We start from the raw sequence: 22,994 nt of genomic DNA, 5'->3' as shown, positions 1-22,994 counted from the left end.
TTTTATACTGAATTATTTAGAATAAGGACATAGGATATGCTAAAAATAATAAAATTGTTGAAGCATGATGGGAAGTTGGATTTTTTTTCTGTGAATGCACTGGATTCCCTATTATGTGACTACACAACAATTCAAATCAATCATAAATACATGAAATAATGTCCAGAAAAACTGTAAGAAAATATTTGGGGAATTTGTTTGTTTCATGTTTTTGCATTAAATTTCAAAATACATATGAAAATGTAGATTTTGGGGTAAATGCAAAGTTGTACTTTAAAGTAAAACTTTGTGATAAATATAGATGTTAATTTTAGCAATATAAAACAAAACCTGTACAAATTATTTCAAACATTTCTATGTGTATAATTTTTTAGTATCATTTGTCCTTAAAGTGCCAATCTAAAGAGTAACGTCCCTTGGATGAATCAAATTACACACACAGTATCCAAGTGATGAGCCAGAGATTTCATGAATATTAATTGAAGACAATTATCTTTGAGAATTCAGAATGTTTCTGTTTTATGAAGAAATTTAGTAACTTAATGAAAATTTAATGTAAAATATATCATCAGGAATAACAAAGGCCTGCCATTAGCTCCATCTCTTAAAGTCATACAAAAAATAATTTAGTCTGATACCAATTTGCATGAACCAAATTAGATTTTAATATTATACAATGGCTTATAGATAAAACATTATAAAATTGTATAAAAAAATCTATTAGTATGGGAATATTAAGTTTCAGAAATTCATAGCTTTATCTGCCCCCAGAGAGGGTTAAATCATAATACTTATATACGTGCATGATCTTGTCTCTATAAATATCGTGTAATAAAATAATTTTTTTTATTGTTCCTACTGTCAGTTTGGTATATCTGAATCATACTTGGCAAATTATAGTTGGAATTGATATGAAAAGAGAACAAAAAAATTGAAAGAAATTGGAAATTTGAGAGGTATTTCAGAGCAGTTATATTATGAGCATTTTAATCTTGATTTTTTTCATTCTCTACTTAAATGACACAGGAAATTGAATTTTGAACATATATTAAAAAGGACATATGCTAGACATTATTAAAGGGATTTGGTTGGTGGTAAAATTGTCATATCTGGGCAAATGAGGAGCAAGAAGAAACTTACTAGAATCCAGAATGTCTGTATAAGACTCCTGAATTGCCACTTGCTTATATTTGGTGCTGTGTTTAACCCCCCTCTGAGTTATCAGTACATCTCAGATATAATTTTCTAAATTCTGAACTAGAATTGATAGTTTGGTGTATGATGATATAAGTATAATTATGATAAATTGCCCAGTAATGATGAAAGATCCTCCTTTGACTTGGGGTATCCATATCATCTTGTCTTAATCCAGCTCATGGCACAGAGTGTCACTGAGCTGCAGACCTCTGACATGACAGACAAGATAGGATTATCAACAATACGGCAGGCCATTGTAAGCTGTGATTCTAAAGAATCAAGGCCTTGTTGAGATTAGGGAGAGCCTTGCATGTCCATTGACCATTTGTCATTTGGGTTATGAAGACGTATGACAGATGGCCGCCATTTTTTTGGTCATCTTAACACTTTAACTAGTAAACAACCAGGATCAAAGTTCTGTAGCAATGTCTGGAGTTAAACCTTTATGAGATGTATCTGTCGATCTATATCTACAGCTAATCTCCCGCTTCAATGGCTTTGCTTATTAAATTATCGATAACATGAAAAAAGGTAACATTATTTCATCAAGGTTAGAAATTTTAATTTTCTTGGGTACAATTTCTTTCTTTCCATCTTCATGGGTCATGACCCTGGTCGACTTAATGGTTTTGTTCAGAGTTTAACGGTGATTAAAATATAAAATTTCTGTGATATTCAACACAGATAGGAAATAACCAGAACAATAGGTATATTTTCTGCTCGACTAGAGTTATAAATCTTTGTACCAGAATGCACCGTCTTCCTATTAGGAGGCAAGGCATCCGTGATTAACCATTTCAAACTTTCTGCATCCTTGAATTTGAGTGATATTCTTGTGTAAAGGATATTTATAAATTTTTTGTTTGGATTCAGTTAGGGTTATGATAAACAACCTTGTATCTTTTATATTTTTTTTTCAGACGTAAATATGATCATTTATTATCATTAATCTTCGTTGCTTGTCAGACTGGTTTTTTATGTGTACAAATCATGTGCAATACAAAGCAATATGCTACATTGTACTAGGAGTTTCCTCTAAAGAAGTGTTGTGGTAATAGGAAAGAAAATACTTACTTAATTTTTAATATTCTGTAGATTAAGTCAGGAATGTTTTATTTGAGGACTTTTTTAAGTCATTGGTATTCTAAATGTCATGTGACATGGCTCCTACTGTTACCATGGAGCTGGCTGCAGATGAAGAAGAGGAATTACTTCCTGTAATAGTTAGAACACTACTGAGCTAATTTGTCAATGGTGTGTAAACTGGAAGAATTATGATAGCCAGACCCTTCCTGGGCTGTATCACAATGCCTGTTTCTTCCTGCTGGGAGATACAAATTGTAGTCTAACCCCTTGTATGCCACACACAGCATCCTCAACATAATCCACTCCTAGAGATCTGCTGCTATCAAAGAAACCCTGTCGAGGTGCGAAACTCAAGAGATTGCATTTTCAATGTGATGAAAAAGTTTGAAGATATACAGGCCTTTTGAATTCTTTGAGAAATTCCACCACTTGAATTTATAGCACTTTGTATAAATCAGATATAATCCAAAATTTAAGTTACATAAAATTAGAGTCACCCTTTTTTTTCTTCTTTGACCTCCATTTTTCTCCTCTGAACAAAAATGTGTGAACGAAAGATAAATAAATGCACATATTTATTGTTTTTAAAGTTCATGTACGTAAGAAGATCATATGCATCTAGTTTTTTCTTACTTTTTCAAATGATTAATGCTTGGGATGGTTCTTTATATTAAATTTGATTAATTCAATTAAAAAAACAGCTGAACTTCTTGTTTTGCAAAATTTGTTGAGAATGTAACACAAGAAATCTACTTATATCTCGATGATGAATAATATTGGATAAGAAACATGAAAATGATGTTATTTTTGGGTAGAAAAAGAACCAAAAATATTAACCACTGATAACAGGAGGTCACATTCCTTGCACTGTCATGACTTTGAAAGAATAGAAAAAGAAAATTACCAGCAGTTGGTGTTTCTTGGGGGTTTGCAGAGTTAAGGAGGCTGCGGACCTCCTCATTATATATTATAAGACTGACACATCATGAGAGGAGAAAATATGATCAGCGATATCACGAAAATTTTGACAGACTTATAGCTTTAGATTTCAAACTCAGCTGTGTGGTGATGTCAGTCAAATCCTTCAAAAATTTACGAGCACTGGAAGATGGCCATGTTTCTATCATTATTCATAAACGGGCTAGTTATTAGACGAGATTTACGAGAGGTGCCCTTTTTTTAAAAGTAGATGCCAGTAGATAATTTTTACATTTTAGTGTTTGAAGTTTTTCTGTGTACAAAATTTTATTTAAAAAAAAAACTTAAAAATTGTTGAAAATGAAAATCAATTCATGACAAAACAGAGGAAAAATTAAAAAAAAATTCTTGATGGAAGAAATAAAGAGAAATGATTTATCATTGGATTTACCAAAAAGAACATGCAATAAGAAGTCTGACAATGGAACATTAAATGCAGGTTCCTTATTTTTCAAAACTGTGACATGATAAGGGTCATTGTGTACAAAAAAAGCTTTGATCGGATCCAGATCACACATATTATGTATGTTATTGTCAAGTGTTTCTTCTCTCATTGGGCCGAGACTGCTGGCTTAATGATCTGTTAAAGGATGCAATTCACAGGGACTTTGATATGGAGGAACATATGTTCAAAGGCCATGATTTTTCTGCTAGCTGTTGATGATATAGGTATTGGGATTCTCAGAAGGGATTGTTTGGAAATAATCACAAGATACCATCTGCAAGTTGGAGAACTTCAGGCCATTTTGTGGGGTGTTGAGAACTTTGTATCAGATGGACACATCTATTTTATTTATAATCATTTTCATACATCAAGTTCCTGATATTTGAAATATGTGTTTCATATTTCTTCAGTAGATTAGTTCTGATTATGAAGAACCAAAGTTGTCTTTTTAAGTTGAGTAATGATTGCTTCATATGTTTTTATTATAACCAAAATATAAACATAAAAGTTTTCTTAGCCTATTTTTTTTTTTTTGAAAGCTTGGTTTTTTTGAGATTCATCATAGCTTTAATCTGACAGATTTCTTGGAAAGCTCCATTCTTCAGAAGTTTGGAATGAAAACAGAAAAATCAGTTTTAGCCATGTTAAGATGACAATGAATTTACAGTAAGATTTTATCATTAAATTCACCAGTGTTTTGTCAGCAGTTTGAAGATATAACTGTTAAAGCAAATACCAAAGACTTTTTGTAGAGATTAGCGGAATAATGAATTTTCTTTAGATATTTTCATCTCTGCTAATCACCACCAACAGATGCTAAGAAATGTCATTTCGGAAATAAAATTCACTATATGATTCATTTTGATGTCAAAATAAATTGCATCTTTCTCGAATTGAATAAACAACTGGGTCATATTTTTGGGATGCCTTGCAGATATAATTCAGGTGAAAAAATAGGGTTACAAGGGACATAACTCTCATTTGCCTGCATTGTGGCTGTCATGACATACAAAACTTATTGTTTTTTCAATAAATTACCACTAACTAGACATCTCATGGAATGTATCATACTGCACTGAAATAAAAAATAGAGGTGGAAAACAGTAAATAATTTATAATGAAAGGTGCACTTGTGAAGATTCCTCAAAATTTTCCTCTATTGCTGAAGTTGAGCACTTGATCAACAATCAAGTTTAACTTCTAATCTATTTGTAATGGTTGATGCTCGCTCAGATGATATTTTTCCTCTATGCAGTGGTTGAGTACTCGGACAAACAATTTTTTTTGAGTGTGCACTCAGACAATTTTATTTTCTGTTTGCAGTGATTGAGCCCTTGCTCAGACAATATTTTCTTCAGTTTGCAGTAGTTGAAAACTTTTTTGTAATGATATTTTCTTTTTTCTTTTTTGCAGTGGTTGAGCGCTCGCAGTATGTCAGTGATGACCCATTTTTCCGCCACAAGTGTCGTCTATGTCAGAAGGTCTTTGGCAGTGACAGTGCCCTGCAAATCCATATCCGCTCTCACACAGGTAGATATCTGTTTATATCCACTTTTTCACTTTAAAGTATCCACATTTACTGTGAGATGCACCAATATATATCCAGCATTCATATGACCTTAATGGATGCCAATACAAATACACACACAATCTACATATAGTGCACTGTGTAACTCATGCCCAGCCCCCATTATTGGTCAGTAATTTTGACCTTTTAGGTGATTTTCTGGACAAAGCATTACATGTCATAGTGTAATATCAAACTGATTAGAGAGCTGCATTATTTCCTATAATGATGATGGGGTGTTCTCACCCCTGTCCAGTACATGTGGCCTCTATTATAACAACTTTGATTATTAATAAGAAATGAGGTCTTCTCACGTCTTTGTTGGGCCAAAGGAACCCAATGCTGAACCAATAAGTAATGCTGGCAAAACTATCTCTGTAGGAAAAGTTAGAGAGAGAGAGGGAGAGAAAGGAAAAGGTGTGAAATTGAGAGTGTTTAAATAATTAAAAATATTAAGAAAGAAGTTTTTATTATAATACAATATGATTAAGTTTGTGTAAGATGGGTGGGCCAAATTCAAGATGAACTGTTTGTTATGTGCTGTTTGATACCATCATAAACATATTTCAGAATCCTCTACATTGTAATAGTGTCTGCTCATTTGCAAAACCTTTATTTAGCTGGGAGGAACTTGAAATATGCATTTAAAACTAGGGACTGGGGCTACAAATTGCCTTTTGATATTAATTAATTTTATTTTTCTGCCAATGTGCTGTAGGAAAAAACCAGCTCGTGGATGTGGAAGTATGATATTGGTTATAAACTTTGATAATAAATGAGCAATGTAACCTATAACACATAGCCTATAGGGAATTAAAAACTGTTATATCAAAGAAAAGCAAAAAGGATTGGGGATTAATGAAGAAAATGTATGCTTGTTTTATGATGAGGTTTGGGTCTTAAATTGTGCAGTTAAATTAGAACAGTCTCACTTTTTCCTGGGCTGTAAATGTGTTGCTGAGCAATTACAGGTGAAGTTATTCCGGTGTAAATCATTTGATAAAGGAGATGATATCACCCAGTTCAAAATTATTAGTTCCATAGTCGGCTATGACATCTGAATATTGAAAAATATGATTTATGTCTTCAAGCCTCTTCGAGCGCACAGGTTAACTTTCCATAAATTGATTTAGAAATGATGGGTCTGCTATTTTTATTACGAAAACGTCATGTAAATTTCACTTGTAACTAGCTGCAGAAATGATTTATTGAACATTCACCTACTTGCTTGTATTTGATTAAATATTTCATTTTTGTCATAAAATAATTCTATATAGCAACCACCGTATTTCTTGTATACATGGATAGTCCTACACAGAGAGTACAAGACTGATATAGGGAATATATCAATCAAATCTGTCAAGCTTAAGAGATAACTGAAAGCACTTCTTTTAAACAGTTTTAAGAGTGTTCGATTAACAAACAAGAATTTAAAAAAAAAAATAAAAATAGGTATGGAGCTATTTTTTCCAGGGTGTCTGCAGTTTGAATCGGTAGAAATGTAGGTCTAGAATTGCGTATGTAACCATGCCATATGTCCTTTGGCCTCTTCTCACAACTGTTTCGCACTATTCGTCTGGGAAAATATTTTATATTGTCATAATTGTATTAAATGAGTACGCGAAAACGACATGTAAAAACCGGAATGCCCAAATTGATGATTTTACAACACCATCACCAATGTTGAGTTTGACAATGTCAGTCATAAATTATCAATTTTACGTCAGAATTTCTTAACAATTGTGTGAGAATTGAGTTATAATTCACCTAATATCGCAAACACCGCATCATAATCTTGAGCAATTTACAAGTAACATGGACGCTACGAGTTCTTCATCGTCCCGTGAATCTAATTAGCAGACGACCCTTGGTGTCATCTGCCGCCAAAATTGACACGACGCAATGAACATGATGAAAAGAGGATCTGCTTTTTTTGTTGTATCGATTCTACAATTCTTGAAGAAATTTATCTTTTTTGTCCCCAACATTGTAATCTAATTCTTAAACAATTTATGGTTCTTCGATAACTAATGAAACCCTGTTACTCCTGGACAGGCAAGAAAAATCATCCAGTAATTTTGCCAGTAGAAGGTGCAATTTATATTACAGACTTTTCAGAATGCAATATCTTTTTTACTTGTAATCGAATTAAGTGATAATGTCTTCACTTTATTATGAAAGACAGTTTTTTTTTTTTCGAAATGTGTTGGTCTAGGATAGAGAATTGGCGTGTCGGATTCCTAACGGAGTTTGCCAATACAGTGTGGCAGAGTCGCCTGCGTCACAAAATTTATTCCTGCAGAAAAAAGCATAATAATATTATTTCCATTTAATTGTCTATTTTAGGCCAATACAATATATCATGCAAGTTTTCTTTGTATGTTAATTTTATTGGTTGCTGTGACTTCATTTTCGTTTCGGTTCATGGAGAAAATGAGTGATTGAGTATTGCTGGACAGTTTCATTTGAAGCCCATCTTTTAATCACGATTCGCCTTTAAATTTACAAGGGCAACGCATTACTCAATATTCTCGCTGGACTCTTTGTGAAAAGCATAGGTCACGGGGATAAGAAAGGATACTCCTTACACCTGCCGTTATGGACCTCGCACAGATGATTAAAAAAAACTGGACAGGCATTAAACCAAAAGAGACAGTGAAATAACGTTTTAATAACTTAAATCTCATTTCCTTTTCTTTATTTATCAAAACTTTGTATGCAGATAGAATATAACCATTCTAGTAATATTTCTTAAATACCAAGAGTATCTTTGATGGGTTGGGTTGAAAGAAGCGAATATTGGCATTGTATCGTTTTAAGCGAAGGAAAGGGGGTTCTGACAATTATAATTCCTTTTGATTGAATTTCCTATATGGCAATAACTCTAAAATTTACATTAGAATTATAATGTTTTCCTGTGATGTCGATAGAAGGCTATTTTCAACTTTAAAAAGCAAAGGTGCTCCATTTTGTATGAATCAGTACGTACAAGGTGAGTCTGCTGTATTAATATCCTAGAATTATGGGATCAGACACCATAATAAAATGTAGGAATTTTCTTATTAAAGAGACATATTAATTTGCTGTTTATCTTGTAACGTATAAGACATGGGATTCCTCAGCCTTTAGAGGCTTATTTCACAAAACGTTCCTTGGCAATAAAAATTTATCTATCAAGAAATTCGTGCAGCATTTTTTTTTTATCAGGAGAAGCATATATAATTTGAATAAAATTGAAGGCTTGAATTAATTTTGTAATTAATATTTTGAAAGAATCTGAACAAGTAGCTACAGATCTCTCGGAATGTATAAGCCGAGTATTTTATGAATCAACTCGCACCTGTGATTTTTATGATATCAATGGTAATTACGCTACAAAATTTGATACATCCTTCTCGACTCATAAATTCAAAAAAAGCCGTCTTCCACAAAACCTCTCGGACCGTCATTATCATAAATGTCATTTTATAAAATTGCTTTTTTACAATAGTAGAGGTCAGCTTCACCTCGGGAGAAATTTGACAAAATGATTGCCCCCTTTGTCGTTGCCGAACATAATGACCAATTTTCACTCCAACCCAAGATGAATTTAACACTGAGACGAAGTGACTAAAATATCTTCCCCTTATTATTTATGGCATCAAATAAAATCTGACAGGCTTATAAAGGATTGGATACGGCCAAAGGGATGTTGTATAATTTGTTACGGTCAGTTGAAGCTGACCAATGGTAATTACAGTGCTGTCATGTCCAGGTCTTTGAAGAGTTTTGCTGTATGATTCACAGAAGGAATTATCTCTTGGACAAGAATCGAAGAGTTATTATTTTCTCGCCAATTTACAAAGTTAAGAAACGGGTCATAAAAAGTTGAAAACTAATTAAAGTCAGCCGCAGACTTGGTCAAAAGAAACTGTTATTTCATATCGAAGTGGATGCGAGAAAAGTTGTAAAAATTCAATTACTAATATCCCAGATTGAAATGGTCATTTTAGAATCCAGTAATTCGATATCTTTTATGCTTGTGAGGTAGATAGATTTTAGCGCTTGATCAACAAGAATTACATAACCGGTGCTGGAAAATCTTTAGAAATACGTTTAATGCCAGTCATAAACTCATGCCAGAGGGTCAACGACAATATTTGTATATATTTGATTATAGTTTTTAATTCAGATGTGAGGAAATTGGATCAATGGGTAGCTATTTACTTAAAGATATTCATTTTCATACACCGTGGTCCGGTTTATAACAAACGCAAACATTTCTTTTCTGGGAGATAATTTGGATAAACACCCGCGACTTACCACGTATATTATCTACACCTCTCATAAAAGACGAAAAATTGAAACAAGAATCCATCTGTGTTTGTTCATCTTTAATTAATACATTTTAACCAACCAATCCCTGTGGAAAGATATGATGAAAACAATTAAGGGCTTTCTTTTTTAGTGGACATCTGCGTTGTCCATCACGGTCCAGCAACTGGGGGCTCTCTCCGCTTCAGTGCCTCTCTGAATTTATAACACAAAAATGTCGCCTTAACCTAAATTATCAAAATTGCATAACAGATCCCAGCTTAAGAATGGTATTAGAATTATGTGGGGGTTCGAGGATTATAAATATATCATATTAATGTTTGTCTTCCGGCTTAAGCATTTCATTCATCATATCAATTCGCCTTTCATACTTTTATCCCTAATCAGGAGTCAGTAATAGAAATGTGATAACGAGGTCTAACGTAATCAACATGATCAAACTTATTAGTCTTGTTAATTTTGAATGTTTAAAAGAAGTTAAAATAATATTAGTGTTATGAATCATTTTGTCTTATTAATAAAATAGTCTTATTTCTTTGACCTCGCCTTTGGTGACAGACTCAGTGCTGGTATTTTACAGAGTGGTTCAGTTATGTTTTATTGAGAAATAAATATTTATGCCTTTTGTCATAAGAAAGTGTTTTTTTTTTTGTTATCTTATCGAATTTGAACCCCTCCTGAATTGAGTCGAACACTGGCGCTAGTGGCATTTTTTATGACTCAAAGTAAGAAAATTATAAACACGAAATATAAATATACGAACACTTTTGATATCAGCTATAGTAAAATGAAAGATTAAATTCTTTATTAATCACTAGCAAAAAGAAGTGCCATTTTGAGCATGTACACTGTATGTGCGTTCTGGATTTTAGCAAAGCACTCTAGACACTTAAGATCACTTTTGAAAATCACTGGCTGATTTATGGCGTTGAAAACCTTGGATTAATTATCCTTCCAAAACTGTTAAATTGCAGCCACGTTTTATTTCAACCTTACATCATAACACATATGCTGTACATGTGAATGTAGATTAATCATTCCACATGTGAATAGGACAAAAAACAGCTCACTTCCTTTGTAATATGATGCTTACCAGTGGAGGGTTTATTGTTTAAAACAGGTTGAAAAATAGTAAAATGTCCAATTTGAATGTGTAAAAATTTTAGATGATGAGTTACAATATGTGTAATTTATGCATAGTTTATTCCTCAAACTCAAAATTGTTTAGACCACTTCTAAACGAACACAAATTTTTAAAAATTAAAGCTTGTAAATTTCAGTTTATGTTGACAATTCAAAATTGTTTCTTTTTTTTATTTTAGGCGAGAGGCCGTTTAAATGCAACATATGCGGAAATCGCTTTACAACGAGGGGAAATTTGAAGGTTCACTTCGAGAGACATAAAGCCAAGTATCCTCATGTTAAGATGAATCCACACCCAGTCCCAGAACATCTGGACAAAATACCATCAATGCCTCTGATTGGATCCCCCTTCCCAACAACGCCGACTCCACCTCTTCCACTTCCAGGAGGAATGTTCACATCAGCTCCACCTATGTCAATTTCTTCTATGATGTCCTCAATTTACTCCAACTCTATGTTCGGACCCAGACCAACACCGCATTTTCCACCACGACCCTCTCATAGTGGAGAGCAGAGTTCCTCGAGTGCTGCGTCTTCCTCCAGTCACTCTCAAACCAGTCCCACACCCACTGCGCAGACAGCAAGTGAAGCGCCGGTGCGCAAGTCACCCAATGTAACTGATACAGCGGTCACGACACCAGTGTCTTCTGCAGTGAAGCGCGAGGCATCCAGTCCGATTGAGACCCAGCCCAAAATGAGTCGTCAGTCTAGTCAATTCCCTCTACTTTCACCAGTCCCGTCTGTTCCACCTCCTCCTTTGACGCCCTCTGCTGGTAGTTACTCTTCACGTGATTCAATCTTGCCAACTAAACTGATTGACCATGACGAAAGTCTAGAGCAGTATATGGAAATCGATCGTTCAGAGACGTCTAAGCTACAACAACTCGTAGACAATCTAGAAAACAAAGTATCGGATCCAAACCAATGCGTTATATGCCACCGTGTTCTTAGCTGTAAAAGCGCCCTCCAGATGCATTATCGCATCCATACTGGTGAAAGACCATACAAATGTAAGATCTGTGGACGGGCCTTTACAACGAAAGGAAATTTGAAAACTCACATGGGTGTTCATCGAATGAAACCCCCAATCAGGATGATGCACCAATGCCCAGTTTGTCACAAAAGCTTTACAAACCTGCTGGTTCTGCAGCAGCATATACGAAGCCACGCAAGCTTGCCTGGAATGCCACCGATGCCAGATATGTCTCATTTTAAAGCATTTGGAAACTTTCAGAGGCCAATGGAATGGGGTCATCGACCATTTGATCTTTCCTTCAGACCCGGGCCTGAAAGAGAACTAGACCTTAGCAAAACATCCCCAACGTATCAGATGAAACGAAGCAAGGAATACGAAGATGAAATGGAGGATAGAGATGTTTCAAGGGATATGGATGATGATTACAACGACGAACAAAATCGTAGCGAGGGAGAGCTACGACAGAATGACAGTGGGCGTGTGGACGAGACAAATGAGGATGGAAGCGATGGAAATAATAAAGAAAACAATATAAAAGATCGCCCCTTACGTCCGGATTCAACAAAATCTGACAGTTCTAAAGGTTCCGCCAGATCTGCCTCTCCAAACACGGATGACGAGAGCAATTCAGGATTCCACTCCGCAAGTTTGTTTTCCCCTTCCTTAGGAATGGGACCGATACCTCCATACAACACTTCTCTTGCTGCCCTTGAAGAACGTGTACGAGCTATTGATTCTTCCATGGCAAGTCATAGATATAATCCTTTTGGTCTAAATGGATTTCCACACCCTCAAGTGGAAAAGAAAAAAATGGACGACAATGGCGATGTATCCGACTCGGAGGAAAATGGATCAGCAGACGATAGCAAACCAGGGACGCCAGCTTTGTCCGTGAACAGTGATGGTGGAAATTCTATCAACGGATTCATGATGAGCGGAGACAAGTTGACCACTACTTGTAATATATGCTACAAGACTTTTGCATGTCGTAGTGCTCTGGACATTCACTACCGTAGTCACACCAAAGAGCGCCCTTTTAAGTGCGAAGTCTGTGACAGATCCTTTACCACGAAGGGAAATATGAAGCAGCACATGCTTACGCACAAAATACGCGACCTACCTAACTCATTCAACAACAACAGCAACAGCAGCGAAAATCTGGATAATGATGAAGCATTTGAAACGCTTGAAAACTCCAACGACTCAGTAACAGAAGAGAAAAAAACGGAGGACCAGCCACACAAACAGGGGTCGCCTAAAGTCAGTGAAAGCAATAACCAGGAGCGACAGAGCAGTGCACCTTTTGTTTCTAGTAGCAGTGGAAGTAATTATACAAATAATGGAGGAAACGTCTCTAATGGTTCACAGGATAACTCGCCGTTTTTGCGAAGAACTCCACTGAAGCACCAATGCCAAGTTTGCCAGAAGGGTTTCTCAAGCGCCAGTGCCCTGCAGATTCACATCAGAACTCATACCGGAGATAAACCCTTCAAATGCACGGTATGTGGCAAAGCTTTTACAACAAAAGGGAACTTAAAAGTTCATATGGGGACTCACATGTGGAACAACAGTCCCTCTCGTCGTGGGCGCAGAATGTCGATCGAGCCTCCATTCATGATGACGCACAAAGAGAATCCCTACATGCAGGGAGGCTTTCCACCAAGAGCCCCGGATTTCTTTCCATTCCAGTTTCCACCCTTCATGAATGGAGTCCCCCCTCACAAGATGAACGAAATATCTGTCATTCAGAGTCTGGCCAGTGGCATGGGGCACATGCCACCACTACCGCTCAACGCTGATCATCTGACCTCACCACGATCCAAGGTTACAGACAGCGAAGGTAAAGCTGTGTCTTGGAGAAAAAGCGATACGAACGGAAATATAACCTCCTCGGGAGAGCTAGACTTGAGTATGAAGACAAATACATCTACATCACCAAAAAATAACAGTAAGCCCTCCCCCACCCCCGGGGATAACTGGAACTCAGCCTGGAAGACCATGTGTCACCTTTGTAACCAGAATTTTCCCTCTCCGACAGCGCTAGAATATCACCTTCAGAACTTCCATCTCAAAGGTGCCGAACCACGCCCTAAAAGCATAGTTGCTTAAATACTTAAAATATTGTGTTGTAAATTATTATGTTAGGCATTCCACTGTCAGAAGCATTTTGGTGTTGTTGAATGTAACTGTTTATCATCTGTGAAGAAAGACATGAATGCATCAGAAATCCTGTAAACATTGATAAGAAATCCAAATTATTTCACAGATAGAAAGGATGGTGCATTTACAATATATAGATATATCCAAATTATTGGCGAAGGCTGTAGTAGAGTTAGCTGCTATTGACTCATGCATTTAACTTTCAAAGTCTTGAATTTTTGCAAGTAGTCTTGCGCATGGAAAGTCTAGTCGAATCTCATCGATAATCAAACAACATATCACGTAATATAGAATTCTCTACCTCGTTTTGCTTATTGTAAACATAGGGCGGTGTATTCGAGAAAAAAGATATTCATTGTGAATGGCTTTATATGATTGTTATTCTAGGGAAGAATAAGTGCTTGTAATACCTGCTACGCATTGAAAGTAACTGAGACGCAGTCAATGAATATTACGCATTTCAATTATCCATATAAAGATTATATACATATTATGTTGAATAGCAAGTAGTTTAGTTGAGTGTTTCAAAAATCGCTTTGTATACAAACAATTAGTTTATTTGTACATATAGATACTGATTTATATACATACAATTATATACATGTATTGCTTTTTTGTTATTTTATTATGAAAGCTTACAGAATTGTTGTACATTTTATTTAACTTGTTATTTCTTTACATCAGACAATTTTATGTCTAGCTGGTTACCACATCATCAACTTTTGTGTGAGAGACACTTGTAGTTATGGTAACAAGTTTACGGTGCTGCTTAGCGTACTTTTGCCCCCTGCTGACATTATATTGCAAATAGGGATTTTCTGCGGAATTTATTTTTCACCGGTCAATAGTTATGTGCATGTTTATTTATTGAACAATATTTGTGTCTTCCGTTGTTTCACTGCTGGGGTAAAACACACAACATACCACCCCCAACATCTCCATGCAAACAATGTGCACTGGGAACAAATATAGATTGTAATGTGTAGTTTTAGTGTTTAAGAATAGATCTTTGTAATTATTATTTTTTTTAATGAAGTGATAGTTATTTGGTTTATAGAATATGTGATCAGATGAGTTAACTTTAAAAAGTAATTGTGACGCATGCGTGATGAGTGAAGGTTTCTGAACTTTTGACCTTTGTACAGTATACAAAATGTTGAAGACGCCAGACAGATGGTGATAAAATTTGTGAAATCCATAACTAATCTGTATTCTAGTTGTTCTGAAAACTGTATTTAAAAAGTGATTTTTAGGTAAGGAAATCCATGTTTGATTATTTCCCACAGGTTATTGAGTTCTAGCGTTAGATTTAGGTTCGACAGTCTACAAAAGATTGTTATTTGATAACGCTGTATTTTTTTTTCTGTGATGACATAATTTGAATAATTATAACACTGTACAGAAGTGAGGACTTGATAAATGTCGAAATTCAGTGTGGATGTTTGGAAAGACTTGGTGATCCCAGGTTACCTGTGTTCTTGATAGATTTTGCCAAATGGCAAAGAAAGCAAAATAAAAATATACATCAAAATATCATTGATTTGTGTTTTTCTGAGAGTATGCGGATATTGTGTCGTGGGACAATAAAAGCTACACACCCCTGTTATTCGAAGTAGTATTACCTAGAGATATTCAAAATATCAGGAGTCAGGTCATCTTCAGAGCCATAAAAGTACACATTTTTTACGTACGAAATTGAAATTTCATCCAAACGTCAATCAAGGCTCGGTTTCAAAAACTGGTAGAAATATACGCTATACATAAAAGGGTAAAATGAAGCATGTGTGCAAACATGCAAAATGTTTATTGAACAAGGTTAGTTTCCATTCACTGAAATGATGAGGCGAGTAAAGCATAGAGAAAATGTAGATGAGGTCACTCTGACGTCGAAGTGCAACTTGCCACATGCACACGCACAGTACACTTCAGTTATACCTCCACATGTGACGAGCCAAGACTTTGAAATTGTAGATGTTTGGCTCAACTTATGGTCGCCTTAGAACTTGAATGAATAAAATATATGACTAGTCCTTAAGACCATAAACTGAGAACAAACTTCAGTCAAAATTTAGACTTCGATCTTGATTTTTTAAAGAAATAAACAAGAGTTGATCACGTGACCAACCATGTTCTTTTCCAGTAAACTTTTTAACATTGTAATTTTGTTTATTTCTTACAATTACCTAAATTCTTTGAGGCGATCAATTAGAATATAATACAATGTCATGTATTACACTAACGGCCCATCGTATGTTGTGACGAGCTGTGACCTAAAATAAAATTCGCAAAGTAGTTCCTTCAAAATTGTTTGAAATGTTATTGTAAATCTGTAAGCAAGGGTATATTTACGTATTCAGCAAACAACAAGTATGTTTTTGTTCTGTTTTAAAATGAAATAATGCTTTTTAAAGATTTACAATAAATCTTTGGCTCCGCATGCCCTCCGTAGTTAACAATTCATATAAGTTACAAGGCTCTTATATTTAAATGTTTAGACTGATTTTAACAAAGGATTTCTGGAAATCGGTGGATTTTATGATAGTTGTAGAGATCAGTAAAGGTTAGTCTGAATAATGTTCACATCAAGGCCACGTACGATTTCCAAAATACTGAATTTTCGACGAGAATGGTCTGATGCAGTTCAATACCAGAGGTCAAAGGAATTTTGGGTAAAAAGGGTAAAACCAATTTTCGGAAATTAATAATTTACTATAAACAATCAAGGAACCAATCAGATATTGAATAGTTATACGTTTATAAAAAATATCTCTATATCGTAATCGAGACGGAAGGGATAAATAAAAAGCAAACAAAGTCCTAGAACGAAATTTCTTATTCCTCCCATATATATCCTCGGAGGTCCATTAGCCGTTACCCTAATTTGATCGTGTCTGTTTTTAAAATAAATTTGAATACTGTTTCATTTCGTAAGTCATACCATAGTTATAAATACTATATATTTCAGAAAAATTTAAGTTTAGAAAAATCAAGCCTGTATTGATTGTTTCTCGTTCAAAGTACCGGTGTTTACCCGGCGCCATTTTGAATAACAGGTCCTAGGGTCGTGACCTCAGCGGAAAGAGTATAGATCTATAAAAAGTCCAAAATTCCAATATGGATATGTGACTTCTTTGACATAATGTAAACTTAACAATGTGAACGGTAGCACAAATACAATTGAGATAGGTCGTAAGAAAAACTATTGAAGACTTTCTTTTTAAACATATGCAGTAATAGCTAATTGATGCCAAGTGAGGTAAAATTTTGTTTCAGACTATATTTATGCCCCCGCAATCGAAGATTCGGAGGCATATAGTTTTTGCCCCGTCCGTCTGTCTGCCTGCAAAAACTTTAATATTGCCCATAACTTTTGATTGGTTGGAACTATGGCTTTCATTTTTTAAGTGTGTATACCTTGTGACAAGACCTTTGTTACCATCATATTTGACCTTTTGACATTGACCTTGGAGTTTGAACCAGTTTTGCAAAATTTCACCTAACATTAACCTTGGCCATAACTTTTGAACAATTGGTGCTAGGGCTTTCATACTTTAAATATGTATTTCTGGTGACAAGACTTTCCTTTGATTCCAACAACTCTGACCCTCTGACCTTGGCCTTGGAATTTGACCTACTTTTGGAAAACTTTAACCTTGGCCTTAACTTTTGAAAGGTTGGTGCTAGGGCTTTCATACTTCACATATGTATTTCTTGTGACAAAACCTTACTTTGGATACCAACAACTTTGACCCTTTGACCTTGACCTTGGAGTTTGAGCTACTTTTGAAATACGTTAACATTGGCCATTACTTTTGAATGGTTGGTGCTAGGGCTTTCATATTTCACATGTGTATTTCTTGTGACAAGACCGTCCTTTGGATAGAAACAATTATAGCCCATTGACCTTGACCTTGGAGTTTGACCTACTTTTGGAAAACTTTAACCTTGACCATTACTTTTGAATAATTGGTGCTAGGACTTTCATACTTTACATATGTAATCCTCGTGACAAGACCTTACTTTGGATACCAACAACTCTTTGATCTTGACCTTTGAGTTTGAGCTACTTTTGAAAAAACTTTAACATTGGCCATAACGTTTGAACGGTTGATGCTAGGGCTTTCATATTTCACATGTGTATTTCTTTTGAGAAGGCTTTTCCTTGGGCATAATTATTTTTTACCATTTGACCTTGACCTTGATGTTTGACTTACTTTTGCAAAACCTTGACCTTTTCCATATCTATTCAATGGTTGCTGCTAGAGCTTTCATATTTCACAGGTACATTTCTCGAGACAAGACCTTACTTTGGGTACCAACATATTTGATTTGCATTTGAAAGTTTATCCTTCATTATAAGTTGCATCATTGTTTCACAAACACATCTTGTTTTTACCTGTTTTGACATGATTATCGTCTGCAGTTGTGAAATATGACAAAAGCAATCAAATAATATTTTTCTAACTATGCATGCCCGTATAGTGCGGCAGCGGACACAGTCTTGAGAGATACTCAAGGAAATAAAAAGGACACGATTCTAGGACCATAACAAATTTAGGGCCTCCGACGACATATGTATTTATGTATTTATATATGGGAGGGATAAGAAATTTCGAAACTACTGATTTCCCCAGTGACTGTCTCCTTTAAATCCAACTGGTGGAGATGTTTATGCATCTTAGCAGGTTTACAACTTCTTGAGTGCAATATTCTAGGAGTATCGTTCTATAATATTTATATCGTCCTATAGTAGCTTTGTGTAATGTGGTCGTCAAGAACTGCCCCAGTCCTACACAACTTTTAGGCAGCAACTTGCAACAGAACATGCAAAACCAACAATCGTTTGTATAAGTAGTGTCGTGTTTCGTTTTGTTTTCCACTTGTGACTTGGAATATCACTGCGCTCTGTGATTCGGTCAGTTGCTGACCTCTTACCCCCTAAAAAGTTTACATGGAATATAACATGTGATTGCTCTTCAAAACAATGTATATTCTTCTAAGAAAAATATTTGCAAATATAAATATTTGTATTTGAGGCCACAAGAAAGTCTGGGTAATTCAAGGTCATATTTCAAAGGTAAAGGTCATTGTTGAAATTGAACTAAATACATGCACATGTATCTTACTTACTATCTCTGTTAATGATTCTTGGGGCACGGGGTGGGGGTGGGTGAGGGTCTCGATCGCTTAGCATCATTTACTTTCTGAATTTTAAGGACAGGTGATACAAATAAACTTTTATCAAAAATCTTGAAAAAAAAAACAACATAAGTCATGTTTATATAAGTAAAATGAATGAGGTTATTTATTATTAATTGTTAATAGGTTTTAATTTTTTATTCAAAGTTTCACAATAATGGGATTTAAAGTGCCAAAAATTTGTAGATTAATAAGGATGGCTGCAGAAATGTAATTTTTGAACATCATAGAAAGTTTACGATTTCTAAATATTTTAGAAATTTATTATTTGTGTCATTTACAACCAAAATAGGTCCAAACAGGCATCCATTTTGTTGTTTGTATCATCTGTCCTTATAAAGATATCTTCGACAAGCCATATTATTCAAAGAAGTAAATAAGATGTTGCTATTTCATAGTCAGATGTTAGGTTAAAATATTCATTCCAATATTAATTCAAAATTTATAATGAATTCTGAGGAGGAAACTCGGGCTATTTGTGATGGATTAATGGTAAGGCTTGTTTTGATTTTAGTTAAAGCTGCACATGATGTATGCTGCTCCACTGCAGACAGTGAACAACCTTTCGGTACTCAATCTAAGTAATTCACGATTCGGTAATTCTGCGACGGTCGAAGTAAAATTAACTAAACTTTCTAGATACAAATTTTGAGTTATTATATCGCAAATTTATTTGGACCACCGTACCACAGAAAGAAAATCAAAGAGAAGACACAAAGTGAAAATTGGGCTTTGATTTTTGACTAGATATATCACTAGTAATCATTCACGGGACACGGAGAAACAAGGGATAATATATAATATGTAGATTTGTCATTCATCATATATGAAACAAAGATCATAGGAACACGAATCGCATCAACAGGTTCTCGATGTGTTCTGTGATAGCATTACTGTGTTTGACCCAGTGGTATAAATATCTGACTGTTATATATACGGTGTTTAGCATCCTCTGCCAGATTAAACAACTATCTAACTAATATCCATAAGATATTCTTTAATCAGTTATCATTAAATCAACAAATGATGCAAAGAAGATATTATACTTCGACTCACTTTTAGATGAACGAATTGAGTATCTAAAACACATTTTTTGACAACTAGGTGGCTTCCTTTACAGTTTCTGATGTGCACTTGGTTAGCATTCAATGTGTCTGTAAAGGTACATATAATGTATGTATATAAATTTATTTTTTAGAAAAGATTATACATGACCATCTACTCAACAAAACACTAACATTTTACTACACTTCATAAGAAAAAATCTTTCACATAAAACGAAAAGGAGTATTGCTGTACAACTATGTGGGGGCCTCCTAATTTTATATATTTATAAGATTAGATATTGGCTTGTGCCGGTTAAGATCTCGCTTGCATACAAAATACTTCATTTAAAAGAAGTTGCTGAGGAAAGGATGAAAGTAAAAATGTCTTCCCCTTCCGGTTCTATCTAAGACACCCAGTGTCACGCAAATTAATTCACCTATGAAATGTCAACACGGTGACATGTCTTGAAGATACATTTCTTTTGATATCTTTCACTTTCTTTTTTTTTTTAATTTTACTTAAACAGAAATGTCTGCTGATGGACGATATACCGGAAATAGGCGAAACTTTCTGTACACAGATTCCAGGCCTGTCGCCCACTATACATCCTGAGGTTTCATAAATCATCGGCCAAAATAAACAAAACGTAATTGATAAAAGCTATTATTATACAATGATGCGTTTTATACACGGCGTTCAAATTTCCATTCGTTTTGAACCATATTTTAGAGATATAACCATTCGTGTAGTTTGGCTTAAGGTTCCTGACAACTTGAGCATGCGCCAAACATATATGTTTCAATCATCCATTTTATGTTGACATAGCAACATTGTCATGACGAGGAGGAAAGAAAGTGTTCGTTTTAGAATATAAAATCTGTCACATTTTCAGACTGCCGAGGGTAATATCTAAACCCCTAAATACAACGTGGAAAGTTCGACCAAACACTGTCATTTACTAATGACTCATTTCCGTGAACAAAATGGCCAAATAACCTCTTCCTTGTCTTTGCAACGTATGCACAAAATGTCTAGTGTATGTAAGTTTGTCCAGAAAAGCCTGTATCAGTTTTAAAACTTTATATTTTTAAAATAAGATAAAGATAATTTCAAAGCTGCTGGTGTTTTTTTTATTTGGGGGGGGGGGGGGTTATTTTAAAATAAATGTAAGATAATGTAATATAATGTAAAATAAGATCTAAATACTTACCATTTGCATGTAAAATATCATTATTGATAACTGAATGCGAGATAGAACATTTTTTTCCACAGCCGTCCATAATTATGGAAATTTTGATTTTGCATGTGATATCTATGTATCTTAGCTGCTCTGGTCACTCGATCCGATTGTGTTACAATGATGAACAATTGCTATATCGTAGTCAAATACAGTTAATTTTTACCCCTTAAGCCATCTTTTATGCAAAAAAAAAAAAAAACAAAACAAAACAAAACAAAAAAAAAAAAAAAAAAACAAAAAAAAAAAAAAAAAAACAAAAACAAAAACAAAAAAAAAAAAACCATCAAAAAACTCCAATAATTATTAATGTCACAATGGATATCACATAAATCATACCAGTTCCAAGAATATTTCCTATATATATTATTTTAAAATATGGGTAAGTAAAAAAGTAAATATGACTAAGACATATGCGATATATGCTACATGAATTACAATTACTAGTATTATGTATAAACTCAATTCAATCCCAGTAAGCCCTTCAGGTCTACAAGGCATCATAAATTACCATACAGCGCTTTCTGTGATGCTCATTTACTTGTATATTGGTGAACACATTTTCAAGTTATGGTACTGAGCAAAACCAAATTAATGATTTGTCAATTTTGATTTAATTAAGTCAAGGAACATACATTTCCTGAAAACTTTTAATGACACTTTAGTACTTGTTCTTTATGTAACTTTGGAGAAACCATCAGATCATGTATCAAATTGTTCTTTGAATAACATATACATGTACATTTAGAATATAATGATATTGTTTGTTATTACCAGATAAGGTTGAGTTCACTGCAATTCTAATCATTTTCAATAAGCTTCAAATACACGAATCAACGACTTGGGGAAAAGAACACCATGAATGTTATATTTTTGAAATAATCTGTAAAAATTTCAACATATTCTCATAAAGATAAGGATATGATAAATAGCTGTAAACTTTTACTCGCTAATCTTTGTACGACAGAGTCAGCAGTGTTCAGTAGACACGGAATGGTCAGCTTCTTTAATACTCACCGGAGTTTATTATATTATGTTTGACGTCGATAATGGTGAAAATCTTGGACTGTTGATGTGATAAAAGCTTAGAATCAAATTTCACATGACTGTTTTCCCCTGATAAATGTTCTTAATGTCCGAAAGGCTGGCAGAGTGATCTGTTCCCAGAATATGAATGATATTACTGGAATATTTTGATCCCAATCAAGCCATTACTCATCTATATTACATCTCAGCCCGCTAAAGAAGCAACTATGAATATAAACGATGAATTTATGGAAATTGACAAGAAATACCCCCATTAAACACTTCTATAAAGAACGGAATATTTTCATAAAGACGTTTTCGCCAATTTTATATTCCGATACGACAGCAACCAGCCGAATTCCCAGATCTCAATATTTTGCTCAGAAAAACTGTTAAGATTATTATGTAAATGACACACCAATTTGAAATGGTTACGAGTTCCGCCACGAGGGGGGAAGGATAGACGGTGCCACGTGACTATCTAGAAACCTTTTGTTTGAAAATTGATAGTACCTGAATCAAAATCACAATTTTTTTGTTTATATTTTGATGGCATATCATGGTTCCTGTTTAATAACTTTCTGTTGACTTGCACAAGATGTCACTGGCGCTGTGTTTT

At 34.6% G+C, this 22,994-nt stretch overlaps 1 protein-coding gene across 1 annotated transcript in view; it reads left to right on the top strand.

Moving 5' to 3' along the window:
- The window catches only part of LOC133171962 (sal-like protein 1), a 38,487-nt gene extending 23,088 nt beyond the window's left edge, over positions 1–15,399 (top strand). The window contains exons 3-4 of the mRNA XM_061306759.1: positions 5,120–5,236; positions 10,910–15,399. Coding sequence (XP_061162743.1) covers positions 5,120–5,236; positions 10,910–13,815 — 3,023 coding nt within the window. The 3' untranslated portion in view covers positions 13,816–15,399. The remainder of the gene's footprint in view (positions 1–5,119; positions 5,237–10,909) is intronic.
- Positions 15,400–22,994: the final 7,595 nt, after the last annotated feature.

The sequence above is a fragment of the Saccostrea echinata genome, unplaced genomic scaffold, assembly GCF_033153115.1.
Source record: "Saccostrea echinata isolate AGI-Se365-2 ecotype Australia unplaced genomic scaffold, CSIRO_AGI_Sech_v1 ptg000054l, whole genome shotgun sequence".
Classification (NCBI taxonomy): Eukaryota; Metazoa; Mollusca; class Bivalvia; order Ostreida; family Ostreidae; genus Saccostrea; species Saccostrea echinata.
The sequence above is the reverse complement of the archived record's forward strand: the minus strand, read 5'-3'. Positions and strand labels throughout refer to the sequence as shown.